At 30.5% G+C, this 15457-nt stretch overlaps 1 protein-coding gene across 1 annotated transcript in view; it reads right to left on the reverse strand.

The window, feature by feature from the left end:
• LOC111032793 (acetylcholinesterase-like) overlaps positions 1–14759 on the reverse strand; it is a 42358-nt gene extending 27599 nt beyond the window's left edge. Inside the window, exons 1-2 of the mRNA XM_022313249.1 lie at positions 14598–14759; positions 3798–4400 (exon numbers count right to left, since the gene is read on the reverse strand). Coding sequence (XP_022168941.1) covers positions 3798–4334 — 537 coding nt within the window. The 5' untranslated portion in view covers positions 4335–4400; positions 14598–14759. The remainder of the gene's footprint in view (positions 1–3797; positions 4401–14597) is intronic.
• Between the last annotated feature and the right edge of the window lie 698 nt (positions 14760–15457).

Consider the following 15457-nt stretch of genomic DNA (forward strand, 5'->3'; position numbering starts at 1 on the left):
ATTTGAAATTTGAGTAAGATTTCATTTTTTTATTTATTGTACTGATAAAGGAATTTACCCTCAGGAAAAAAGCTCGAAACTTTAATACGAAATCCCCGATAAGTTTTTCATGTAATAATTTAAAAAATATTTTGAATACACAGCTATAACCTTTTTTTATAAACTTAGGAATTTCAAATTTTGACAAAAAAAAGTTAACGAAAATTTGAAAATTATTGTGTTGTTAATACGAAAGTATTAAAAAATAAATTAAAGTTCATTCATTATTCTAATTTGAATGGCCAACTTAGCTAAGGTTTGAAAATTGAATACGATATTTTCATAATTTGCTCTAACAGAAACCTAAAAATCTCAAAAAAATATAATATGCACAATTTTTTTTTGGATATTATTTGAATTTTCACTAGGAGTGTTATTGAAGATTTTTAAAATCTTAAGTGAAAAATAGCGATTTTAGTTTGTGGAACGCCAGTAATTGAGTTACTTTGAGTTTTGACTCTTAAGTTATTAAGTTAATAACAGTCTGTAGTAGCATAGCATAGTTATAAAATATTAGTAGTTGTTAATTTATTACCGATATCATATATTTTACTACTTTATCTTTGAAAAATTGGTCTGACTTAGAATACGGGTAGTAGTATATCTATTACCCTTTTTTTAACAGTATTACTGATAGAAGAAATAAATCACAATAATTTAGCAATATGAATATTAATATGTAATAAAATATCCTTAGAAGTATACAGGCTGACAGACTGTTTCCATCGGAATCGTTTTTCATAATGTACAATGATTAATCATTGAATTCAAATCTAACAAAACCATTACAGTAGGTACACTCGACACCCGCAATAACTGTAGTAGGGGGGAAGTCACTTCCGCAGCTTTTTTTTAAAATCGATTTAATGTCATATACCTAACCTGATTGTTTATTAAAAAGTTCAATAATGTGCTGTGGTTTCCTAATTTCCTTACCAGATAGTATTTTGAATATAATATTTTAACGGGCACGTATGCAATCTTTTAGTATCTGTACGATGTTATCAACTTATACCGCAAATAATTCATATTTTCAATAATATTCAACCCAATCCTGACATGAAATAATATCATCACAAACGTTAATATACATAGTTACCTGTATATTGCCATAAAATTACTTAGGCAGCGATCGTCTGCAACGGTTGTAATAAAATTGCATTGTAGGTAACTACTCGAATTATTATTCACATTACCTATATTATTATTACAATAACATGACACTTGCTACATCACACTTTATATATAATAGCACTTAATACATAGATAAGTGTTAATATGCAACGAAAAGAGGAAGTTTCGTCAGTTTAGGTTTTTAATCAACTCGATCGTGCACACCGGAGAAGCGTAACAAGTAGACCGAACTGACGAATCTATTAGTGTATCCTGTATACCGTATAGTAGTAGATAACAAGGCGTAAAATACAATAATTATATAATATAAACGAGCAATGGTCGCCGTACCCAATGTGATATTTTATTAAAACCATATATATATATTATTTATTATACTGTCGTTGCACCCGTTTTCTGCACGTGACACGACATAATTGCACACACACAAAATATGTAACATTGTAGGGAGTAGACAAAACAACAGAGGCTCCGGACACGGAGTGTGAGATATAAAACGATTCCAAAATAAAACCAAGGAAAATACAGATGAAAAAATATGCTTGCTTGTCTCTCCCCTGATTAAATAATATTATTGGCTGTACATTATGTAATACTGTCGAGTCTCAAACCTCAATAACTCGAAAACCCTGGTATCTCGAATTTTTTTCTCGCATCTTGACTTACCGAATATGGTATTTTATCAAAACGTTCTACTTATATATTAGACTGTAGTTACACTCGTTCTCTGCACGTGACACGACATAATTGCACACACACGCACACACACACACCCAAAATATGTAATATTGTAGGGAGTAGACAGAAAAACAGAGGCTTCGACGCGGAGTGTGAGATATAAAACGAAACAAAACTGAGTAAAATAGGGGCAAAAAATACTAACGTGTCTCTCTCCAGCTCATCGTCATTAAATAATAATATTATTGGTTAATATTATGTAATACGCAGTCGAATCTTGATAGTTTGACTTTTTTTTGCCCCTTGAAGTATATTTAAGTTGTGTTCGAGGTTAACTCAAAAAATACACAAGTCAAACTTATTTTTACTCCGCTCTAGATTCGAGTTATCGAGACTTGATCGCATTGCATAATATATAGCCAGTCATAATATTAAATCAAGAGAGGTTGAAGAGAGACACGTGAGTATTTTTCAGTATTTTTCACGAAACGCAAAATATACTGTTAAGTGTAAAATTAAAATAAAAACCTGCTTGTGTCTCAGTAATAGTGCGACCAAGACTCAGTGTGACACAATATCATATATATCAATCAAGTTCACTTGAGTATCAAAAAAAAATTGATATATTTATATTATTGCTGTGGTGACAGCTAATCCGTAGCTGCTAAAAAAGGGAAAAAACGGTATCCCTCCAATTGATCGAACCACGAATAGTTGTTAGAAAAACAATTGCTCGAAAACTAAAATGGTTAGGTTAGATGTATACGTCAACATTAAAAAAATACAAAACCAATATAAATCAATATAATTATGAATAATATATACTATGTTATTTGTTCAAATTTAATTTTCGATTGAAAATTAAAGACTGGGTTATACATTTATAATCATCACTGTTCCGATATTATATTATGTAGAGCGAATTTTCGTATAATGTTTTCGGCGGTTTGCTGACAAAAGTGTATTGGCAAAGTCGATTGATGCTTTTTTCTATTTTTAAAGCTTCAATATTAATGGCATGTTCCCACTTAAAATTGACGTAAAACAGTTGTTCCAAACTTCAACGGAATAATTGTTGTAACCTTGATGTATTCTTAAAAAACATTTCCAAACTTCAATCTCAACTTTTGGGTATTTTTCTTCTACTCCTAATTTACCTTACCATGTATTTTAAAAATAATTTAAAATGGGTTTTAACATTTCTTCATTTTCTGGATAATAATTACTTTAAATTAAAAGATTATAATGTCTGTTCACATCCTTAACAATTCCTCGTTATTGAATTTAAAAAAAAATCTAGCTAGTTCAGCTTATGATAAAAGTAGATACTAATGTAGGTACCAATTAATTACCAATAATAAATTAGACCTATAAGATATGTACAATAACTTTTAGCTTAAAATTTATTGTTGATAGCGAGGAATTGTTTTTCGATCAAAACTTTTCTAGCAATTGTCGCGTGATAAATTGTTTTCGATAAATTGACATGCATCCGAAAACAAAAACATTTAATAATAGGTTTTCAAAGGTTTTTAAAATAATTTGTAGTGTTTTTTTTTAAAAAAAATTTTTTTGTATATCGGTTCTTTTTTGCTTTAATATTCTTTAACTAAAAGCTTCATACAGGGCGTAACTCTGGTGATAAACTATATCATATAATACACTATATACATTATACACATATCAAAACAATAAAATATATTGTATACGCTTAGTAAGTATAATAGGTACGCATAGAAATGTACTGTTAAAGATTAATAATTTATACAAATTAACCAATACACGCCCGCACCTATGATGTAAGTACACTATCCACACCCCGACCACTATGATCACACCGTTATGTTCAGTAGGTACACTGTATATTGTATGACGAGTACCTAATATCCCCACCATCGATCTGAATATGGTATAACGTTCAGAGTGTATAGGTGCAGACGACTCACCTTGGCGTGATGCGCATTGTTCGAATGATGCCTGGTGCGTTGCTTCTTCGGTATCCAGATGTTCAGGTACAGGCAGTCCTCGGAGAGCTTGGTATTCGGGTTCCACATCTCCTCGCCAACGAACCCGGGAAAGTACTCGTACCGCTCCTGGTAACAAGTGTTCGGTAGCCTGGTGGCGTTCAGCACGCCTGTCCACGGATCGACGGCCACCGGGCGCCGGAACCTGAGCGGGCCTACCGGCGGCTTGGCGAACGGTATGCCCGTGTACACCCGCACCTCGCGGTTCGCAATGATTTTCGTGTACCCCTGCACCATGCCAGAGCTGGTCACCACCACCGGGCTCTCGTCGGTGTCGTCTACCCCCGACCCACCGCCACCACCACCGCCACCTCCACCGCTTCCACCGGCTCCGGCACCACCTCCGCCGCCGCCACCACCGCCACCGTCCGCTCCGCCATTAGACGACGGCCGGCCCAGGACAGCCGAACAGCACAGCAGCAACGTCACTGCACTGGTGTAAACGCAGTCGACGCTCATTTTTCTAAGTTTTATTGTGGTCACGTTGGTGTCCTAGCAGCAGCAACAGCAATATACGCGTGGGATCTACAGAAAATCAATTAACAATAAATGCGTTAACTCGATGTGTATTATTCATGGAAAAACCATAAAAAAAATGGCAACCGACGTCGGTTGTACAACGAGACACTAAATTATTACGTATGTCGTCGACAGTCACGAGATTATTATCTATAGACGTGACTCGATATTAGCTGTTTATGTAATAATAAAAAAATTATATAACAGTAATCAATTAGTAATATTAGAATAAACGTGTTACATTATTGAGTATTATACAATATATATTTTATAAATGTTCATATTTAATTTATTTGTAAACCATAATTACTCCATCTTAAACTAATATGATATTACCAATAATTTATTAATGCGTGAATCACTAATAAAGTTGTACCTTTCGACCATTCCTGCAACTGCATTATTTAACAATAATATTACTATATCAATAATTAGACAGACTTGATATCACAGTTTTTAAAATATAAGTAAGAAAATCACATTTTTTTACTTTAATTGAATGTAAAATGTCAATACAATTATAATATAATATAATTATTTATTCGCATACAAACCTTCTGCGAAGTGCAAATGCAATTTTCTACTAAAGTATCAAGTGTGTAAAACTCGGAACAAACAGTGTTCGTTAGAGGCGTGTGCTTTCGTAATAACTTGAGTATAAAATAGTGCATGGTTTATAATCAAATTAAATATGAACTTAAAAAAAAAAAAATATAATATTCAATAATGTAGCACGTTTCATTACGTGGGTACTTGTATTCAAGTAAATACTTGTACTCACACTCCATATATGATTTAAGGAAAGATCACGATTGTTCTCATTATTATTTTTTATACGGTCTTATTATTTTGATGTAGACTATTTCGTTTCATTTTAATTTAATTTTTCATATTTTATTATGTGTACAACCCAATTTGCTATGCTAAACTTTAAAAATCAACTTTCGTGTAACCTATTTTGTGCTTCATTTAATAACTTTAACTGTATTATATATTTTTTTTTTATTATTATTCAAATGTGTTTTTTTTTGGAACAAAATTGTTTTTTGTAGGCAGTTATTTGAAATGTCGAAAAAAAAATGTTCCTTGGATGTTTGAAAAAGTTTTACTCCCAAAAACACACTTTGTACTGCACCGTTATACCAGTACCTAGGTAACCAATAGGCAATGACTTACGAGGTAACTGGTTTTTAAACTAGGTTTTGTTAATGGTTTCCGTGTAACCATATAATTCTCTCTTGAGCCATTAGGGCAGTTTCATCCACTTGTATTTCGCTTAACCCTAAATTACCCAAGTCGTTAATAAATATTTAAAACGATATTGGCGAACACAGTCGAGGTAAGCCAACCACTGTAGCTCTTGACTTTCGACTACTGATTCGTTCGTCGGGCTTATACTACTTCGTGCATTACAATAAAACATAAACATTTAATTTACGTGTACATAATAAAATATAGTGGATCGAGCGTGATATCATTACAAACAATGAGCTGATTGTGTGCTGTTATACAAATATGCCAAACATGAATGGGCATTGTATAATATTATGTTCTATTTTATATTACATAAAAGGTTAATAATAGTGGTTTTGAAATTGATTCAATATTATCAGATCATCAGATACATCAAAATGTATAACTTATTGTAATATTTAGTTTAATGAGGCACTTTATTTGCATAATGCGTTAGTTTATTATAATATGATGTACCGATAACCGATCCACGTGCCATTCCCGTATTATACGTTTGTTCTCAACCCCTCCCCCGTCAATCTCATGAACTCTGTATTGTAATCTTTGTGCGATTTACACACTATATTTACATAAGTGCTTATTACTGAATGACAGTCAGACGAATTCGAGGTTCTACTACAGAATGCCCTCAATTCATGTCCCGGAAAAAATTGCATGCATCTTACAATTTTAATATATTTTATGAATGTCTTTTTTTTTTAAACTTCTTGAGTAGAATATATTAAATTTAATACATAGGTACACAGTAGCATACACATATTAAATATACATATAGTTAATTAAATGAACAATATAAGTTGAAATTAACGAATACATAATAGTGATCTACCTATTTGTCGTTTTTCCTGAATGGTTATTGATGTACATTTTAGCTATTGCATTGAAATTTGAAACGTAATAATAACTGCATTATGTCTGTATTTCGAATAATATCTTTATTCCTTATGGCTGCCAATGCATATTTATTCTCCTATTTGATACATCTCGTATCGTTTACTAATCAGTTGTTTAACTCTTGTGCGACCAGACATTTTTATAATTATAATATTCAATGGATTTAAGGTTGTCTTTTTTAGTCAATCTAAAACTTCTATATATTACTGTGATGGATAAAACAACTAAAAGTTTTTGAAATTTACTACGGTATCCTCAACTGCATTATTTGTGCCTTTTATTTTTACACATTTTTTTATTAGGATATTTTATTGCTAACATTTTTTTTATTGGGGCATTTTATTGAGAACATCCTTTTTTAGGACTTAAATAAATTGTTTCCTTTTGTCGAGGACATCCGATCTTGAAATTGATTGTGGTGTTAAACAATGTTTATGTGAGAAAATACTGTATGTATTTTAAGTTTAAATGTGTAATAGCTATACGCTCTAGTGGAAGCGCAAGATGTGCCCAATATTATGTCAATCACATCATGTTTTACCACGGACGGAGATGTGCAACATTATAATATATTGTATTAATAATATATATAATAATAATAATATTATATATAATTTTAATAGAATGCGACGAAGTATCGTGTAAAATGTATTTCAACGTCGCCAGATACGTATATTGATTGGTACTTAATTTTCTTTTTATAATCATATAAAACTAATTGTGATAGGTAAGTTAAGGTATCAGTACCTAATAGAATAAAATGATTCATACGTAATCTTATGCGGTATCGAACAATAATAATTGAAAAATTTAACACCACGTATCATAAGAGTTCTTATTTATGAAATTAACTATATTTATAAACTATAAGTAGTAGCGATTGATCCATAAGTGCCTATAAATATATTTTATATATAAGGTAGCTAATATGATAAAAACGTATAAAGTTTCAATGGCTTGAAAAAATAAAAAATAAAATGTAAAAGATGTTTTCAATTTATTTTTTTGTTATAACAAAAAGACTTTTTTAAGTATCTTTCGTTTTTTATTAAAGAAATTAGATTTTGTTAAGTGTGAAATAAGTTTTTTTTAAAGGTATATTACTATGTAGTACGCATCTTAACAATTTAAAATTTAGTAAAATGTTATAAAAACTTTTTTAAAAGAACTTGGTTTAAAGAAAAATCGAAAATGTTAATTTATTTATGTGCAAATCTATCTTACAATAATATAATATAATATATTCAAATATGAGATAAAGACTAAAAAACCAAAATTGAATAACTAGATACCCTAAATTATTATTAGTTTTACTAGGTACGTCTCAAAAGTGTAAATATTATATGTACTTATGATGTACTTGGAAATGAAAATGACATGTCCTTAATTTATTTTCTTATAGGATGACTCCACGTAAAAGAAAATATAATATATAGATTATAGGTATATAATCAAAGTCTTCAACCACGGTTGTGATTTTTGTGCACTTAAACTTATTTTAGTATTTCTGTTTGTCTTAAAATCTTATTTTTGAACACAGGCACACTGTACTATGTTTACGAATCACATCTATACGCACGAAGACTGTTTTAAAGATTACAACACATCTATAAATAAATTTATAAATTATAAAATATAACAGCGAGTGTTAGTTGTCAATAGATAAGAAAAACATTTCAACCTTAATGCCACTGTATAATAATTATTGTGCTCGCATCATATAATTATTGATTTGACTGCCTCTTATATTGGTTTTGGCTTTTACCCATTTGACCTTTGCATTCATTTTTTTATATCCACATACTATGCCCCACTTCATACTGACGCTTATAAAAAAATTATGTTATGCTTAGAAGCAGTCTTATAAAAACACTTGTGCATTTTCATGGTATCAAACACATTCAACAGCCATTTTGACAAGCATATAATTTATTCAACGTATTACAATAATTAATTGTACTGTTTGATGAAGTCGTTAGGTATTGAAATAATTGAATTTGTTTGTATAAAAATGAATGTGACTTTAAAGTATAACCCTGGTATAGTATTTTTTAATAATGAGAAGTGTATTATGAACTCTTTTCATTTTGCCAAGTCAGTATTTGTTACATAACTGTCATAGAAAATTTAGAACAATGATAGGTAGGCACATTAAACGAAATATTGTGACTTGAAGTGTCCGGTTTACTTCACTTAAATGAGTTGTTAAATTTTTATTGAACGTTATTCAAATTGTTAACACTGATTTAAAAATAATTATGTCAAGAGTTTTGACATGCATCTATGTACAAATAAAAGTCAATTGATCGTATATTATAAATTATAATAAATAAATAAATAATAATACACATGGTACTAGGCTTTATAGCGCATTACTTGATTCTTGTAAGTAGTAACTCATTTAAAATCTCTTAAAATAATGGCTTTGAAACAGACATTATGGGTAATATAAACTCATAAATATTCAAGAAATATTTTATGTATATTATGTAAATATTATTTAACAAGTTTTGAAACTGATGAAGAGAATCCTTATGCCAACTATTATAGTCCGTTGATTTTATTTATACAAATACAATTAGGTATAACTTTTTTTATTTTTTTTATTAGCGTTTATTAATAATTATAGCTCAAAATAGGTATTACTTATTATGATAAAAGAAGGGAAATAAAATGTTTTATTTTTACCAACTCTGTTGTTTTAAATTTTATTTCACTAAAAGACTAAAAAACGTTAATTTAAAACTTAATAAGTTATTTAATTAAATATGTTTGTCACAAGTATTTTATTGTACTGAAATGGTTATGCGATTTGTTGTTGTTGTTATATTAGGTATAATTTATTATGTTCAAAAAGTAGTACATAATAAAAATTTAACTTTGAAATAATAAAAACGATTTAATCATTAGTATAATTAATAATCATAGTAACAGTAATTTTAACAAAGAAATTTGTTAAACCTTAATAAATGTTCACCTGAATATAATATTTGAATGCGTCTTATATTATGTTATCAAATGTTATCAAGTCTAGTCTGACGAGTGCGTAGGGAATAATAATTATAATCATGTTCTGTTATTCATAAATAATTGGTTAGTCTGCCAAAAATGTACCTACAAATATTGTTTGTGTACAGAAAACAAAATGTTAGGGAATAAAAAAAAGACTTTATAAATGCTATTATTCATACCACGAATTGTGCGGAGTCACGTAAATTCGCAAAAGCCGTAAATCGTTTTGGCTGACTTTCGTAAGTCCCGTCGACCACAAGGAGGGTGACAATTAAACCCACAAGGATACACGTGCGCATGGAGAATATAGTGTTTCCTCAACATTATTACATTCCATAGATAATGGATAGTGCACGTCACTATGTCAGTTGGAAAAAAACACCAGAAAAGAGTAAAGAGTACACATGTTTTCAAACGATACAAGTATGCTGTTGTTTAAATCCTAAAACATAATCTCATTCAAAATACATCATATTAATGGACTATCTAAACTCTGTGAATGAAAAATAATATATAAAAATAGAAATTAAAAAAAAAATCAAATAGAAATTATTTTAACTACGATATTATTTATTATGTATTGTTTATATATTATAATATGATAATAGCCAACATCAAGAACTTATTTCAAAATAATATTAGAACTAGTCGTACCTATAAAACGAAAGTTTAGGATTATTTTTTAACTTAAACCTTATTTAATAACACAAATAAATAATACTCATTTAACACTGTAGTCTGTCCTTACTACATAAATATTAAATACATTATCAAGTGTTTAAAAACAACAATTTAACAAACAATCATCAGTATGACCCAATGACCAGACTATGCATGATCCAAGATGAATGCGTTAAGAATTCAAAAAAAAAAAAATAAGAATTCATTCAAAATACCATCAAAGTATTCGATAACCAAAAAATGTATGTACTTTAATACTTTTCCTCAAATACTTTACAACACAATAAATAGTAAAATTATAAAATTATGTATTATTAAATTGTAGTTTTCATTATTAAAAGCTTATCATCTCATCAGAATTTCTCTAAGCTTCTATACATTTCTTATAGTCTTTGCAATATTTTGTACTTTACATAATTTGCCTGTGTAACTTATAGGTAGTTTAATTAATGCCCAAACTTAACCGAGGTTTCTTTAGAGAACCTATACAATATTTGGGTAAACTTGTGTTATTATTTTTCGACTAATGTGAATACAAATTACTGAAAATGTTGAAGCTAAATTAATACAATTATGGTTCAATGTATTTTTTATTTATTTAAAAAAATAAAAATAATCATAAAAATTACAAAAATTAATGAAACGTACATTTGGAAATTGAATTGCTATAAATTAAGTGAGAACGCTTGGTTATGACGTGTCAGTTAATTTCAAGTACCTCTTTAAACAATATATGCCATATGTGTATGCATTTATATTATAATGTTTTAACGAACATTTCAATGAATATACTCTAATAAGCCAATTGTGCTTATTTTATTTTGTTTAGCTGTAAGATACTACTTTAATTGTTGAGCTAAATTTTTTATAAAGGCTAAAAAAAAATAAGCTATTTGCATAAAATATAATAGTTTGTTAATAATAATTTAAAATTACCAGATTTTAAGCAAGTAATAAGTGCTTTTAATGAATGCAATAATAGTGGATAGGTAGTATATTTTATTATAAGTTATCAGATTTTGTCCATGCATTTTTTTTCGGAAATATAATCCGAAATATATTAACACGTATACAAATAAGATCGAAAATAATAAATCTACAATACTAAAAGGAAATTGTAAGATTAAAATAATTACAATTTTGAAAATAAATACCACACACACTCGTTATTGTTCTTATTCGTCCAATAGCAAAAAAAATTTCGGGTCTTAGATTTTTGGCAATGCAGGGATCGAGTTGATGTTTAAATGATTTTATTTTCCACTTGCTCATAATTTAAAGTAGAAAGACTGCTCTAAAAGTTTCAATAGCTTTTGTCTATTGATCGGTAATAGAGTCAATATAGTTGGTACTTTTAAGAAGTAATTTATTTCAGTAGAGACTATCTACTGGAAATAAGCGAGTAATAAGTAAGTAAAAACTACCAATAACTGCCGAAGAGATTTCAGGAAACATGGCAGAGTGGGTGTTTAAGCGCGATTATCACTCTTAAGTCCTAACCACTGTCGTGCGCCGAGATGAGTGACAAGAACTAAGTAACTACGTAATAATGTTAAAATGTGTCTTGTCAGGGGTTTATTATTGATTTAATTTAACTGAATATTTTAGTTTCAAAATTCCTGTTGACGTAAACGAAATATAATTCCTGTCAAAACATTTTATATACATTGATAAATGATAATGTAGAAGTTTCAGTGATCAGTTTTTGTTGAACACCGCACAGAAACATCAAACAAATAATCCAAGATGTGGTTGGACCACATCAATCCGACCACATAGTCCGAATTAACGCTTAGGTACTTTCAATCTGAAATTTGATTATGTCAAGAATATGATCTAGTTTATCGAAAAAAAAATGTTAGAAACGTCCTTACCATCGATTTTATATTTCAGTTAGGGGCACATAGTAGTTGAGAGTCATTTACAACAAAGAAGTTGCCGTGAAATGTGAAGCCAAAAATCATGTTCCTACTCTACTGACTCTAGTAAACAAGTAGGTAAATTTAAAGGCAACCATTTGCCTCTGAATTTAGAAAAACAAGTGGGTCATAAGGTGTTAAGAAAATTATATTAAAATACCATGTAAATAACCGTCGAGTTGTAATATTTTATAATGATACAAATAAAAAAAATAATTAAGACAACTGAATATAAACGGAATTATCAAAGTACTATTGAACTATAATAAATATCTAGTCTAACATAAACGTAATAAACACGTAGACTTCCTACAAAAGATCATAATATTACGTAAGCTCGTGAAAATGTGTACGAAATAACTAAGTAATATTTAACTAATTTATATTTAAATTTTTAAAAGTGTAAAAATGATTTACTTCAATCATACAATTTTACGCAGGTACGTTGGAGGAAATCTCAAGCGTGGGTTTCGAGGTCAGCTGACATAATAATTATCATTTAAAAACTGTGTGCAATACTTTCGAAACTTTACAATATTGTTTTCTATCGTATAAAGAATATTTTAAATATTAAAAAACAATGAAATGTAGGTACCCATTTACAATTTTAAAAGGCTCATAACTTGGTTCAAAATTAAAATATCAGAACTAGTTGACGTGGGACGGGGGGCGCAGATAGTATCTATTACCTTTGAATTTGGCAATAGATTAATTCACTCTAATTTTAAAAACAGCTGAGTAAAATAGATTATTCTGAACATAAAATTTGGTATGTTATGAGTTAGTAAGACGGAAACGACGTCTTCTTAAGAGGTTTATATTTTCGTACATTAATTTACATTAATAATAAATATAGGTAACCCAAGTCCCAAATGGCCTGCTAATTATAAGAGGAAAATATATTTGACTAAAAATTATTAATATCGGCTTGGAAAACAATTAAATCTTATAATACTGTTTTTATAAATAGGTACATAATTGAGTTAACTTAAGTATGTATAAGAAATTAATATTTTGGTATCGAAATATGATATAAATAATTGGCGAAATGGAGAGTGGTTTTCTCTCTATAGTCCCTACATTACTATAGTGGGTTAGGTTGATGCCACAAGATTCCAAGAGTGGCCTCTCGTGAGTTGGACTGACCCACAGTATTAAAATATTGAGTACGTCACTGTAAGTACATAAAATATAAATATGAAATAATTAATTTTTATTTAAATGCTAATAATGCGTATAATTGCAGCAGAGATGATGTTTCTCTATTAGATTCCATTATTAGTGTATCATATGATTAAACAATAATTTATTTATTTCACGTATTATTGATAAATATTAAAAATAGATGGTACTATAAATTGAAGTACTCATTTATTATATCAAATGCCTAATTTTGCAGATGACACCACCGATGTCACAATATTCTGTTATCGCGACTACCCCATTAGTTGTTTGAAAATTATTTTATCACAATTTATAATGTGGCTCTTCTAAATAAACTGCACATTAAGTGTGTACAAATTAAAAGCTGTTAAAAAGACTTACGTCATCTCCAACAATTGTATTAAAGCAACCAATTTAAATGTTTTGACTTTTTAAGCTTTGAGTACAAATTGTTCGTACATAATTATTCAAATCCATCTTAGTATTACAACACATAATTAATTGCAGATGACGCCATTGAAATCAGTTCCTCGGCCCGACAAAAAGGCAAAAGTGCAATGCACATACAAATTAAAAAACACTGCCAACAAAACAATTTCCGACACCCAAGTTCAATTTAAGAATATTGAAGTCCATGGCGTTTCATAATAAATATCTTTTTGAGAATATTGTAACGTATTCGCCACTTGTATATTATAATGGTAATTGATCATATTTTAGTAAATAGTCATTATTTATATTATTAGGTATGATATGTATATTAATAATAACAAAAACAAATATTAATCATCGTATAATAATAAGATTACTGTAATTTTAATAAAACGATCGTAGTCCTCGTTTATTAGTTTATTTTTTTTATATCGTAATATTATAAATTATAGAACTGTTTATCAACTAAATCAATATAATTATTACAACGTCCTTATCGACTATTCTTTTCCTGTTATCGCTACCTATTTAAATCGACAGTACATCAAGCCATACAACATATAATATTACTACATAGTATAGCAGTGTATTAAATTACATAATATTATCATTACTCATACTATAATTATAAGCTCTGTTAAACTGACGTGTGCAATAAATATTTATTTATTACGAATATTTACTATGAACGCACGTGCATTATAAATATCAGTACCTAGGTAAGCTTTTTGTCGATAAAAATATCGAGCGATGGGCCATCATCATATTATTATCAATAATTATCAGCTATTTCGTTGCCTATCATTATCATTATTGCTATTATTATATTACGATATTATTATCATACCTGTATTCAGGGTCGGACTTGACGGGGCACTTGTTGCCTGCGGCCGGGAGCCGGGCGCATCGTAGTCTGTCGGCCGCCGCGGTTATCACTGCCAGCGCCACCGCCACCGCCGCCGCCGCTGCTGCCGCCGTCACCGACGACGCCGACGCCGACGCCACCATCGTCGCGCCTCTTCCACCGCGTATACCCGCCCCGTCGACAACGGTACACCGCCGCTGCTGCTACAGCACCTCTTCGGCGACCCACTCCCGTTCACCCCGTCCCCGTCCTCTTCTCGCTCTCGCCGTACCAGTGCCGCCGCCGTTGCCGTTGACGCTGCGCTGCCCGCTTTTGCTGCGCTGCTGCTCTTGCTGCTCATGCTGCACGTCCTTCAGCGGCGGTGGCAGTGGAACAGTCGAATGGCGGAAGGGGGTCGCCGCGGGTGGAAGGAACGTCGAGAGTCTCGAGCCCTCCCGACCGCGCCGAAAAATCTGGGTTGCCGCCCACGCGCAAGCGCAGTCCTAGACGACTACGACGACGACGACGACGACGACGACTCCGACAATGACGACGTCGCCTCAGCCAAATCAATTTATTAGCTACGCAAACACACACACGTTGTTGCGACCGTATCGACTTAAAAAAAAAAAAACCGTTTGATCTATACATGCATATTTACATAACTTACAGAAACACACACACACACAAATATACCAACTGTTCACGTGTTATGTGTGCAATTATAATGCTATTATACCACGGCCACCAAACATATAAAATGAAATATTACTGTTCTAGATATTTATATTATTGTGCCCGTGATGATGCGTTTTGGTGTCATAATATACATCAATATATAGTTGCATATTTTATGTGCGTGA

Source organism: Myzus persicae, unplaced genomic scaffold (genome assembly GCF_001856785.1).
Source record: "Myzus persicae strain clone G006 unplaced genomic scaffold, MPER_G0061.0, whole genome shotgun sequence".
NCBI lineage: Eukaryota > Metazoa > Arthropoda > Insecta > Hemiptera > Aphididae > Myzus > Myzus persicae.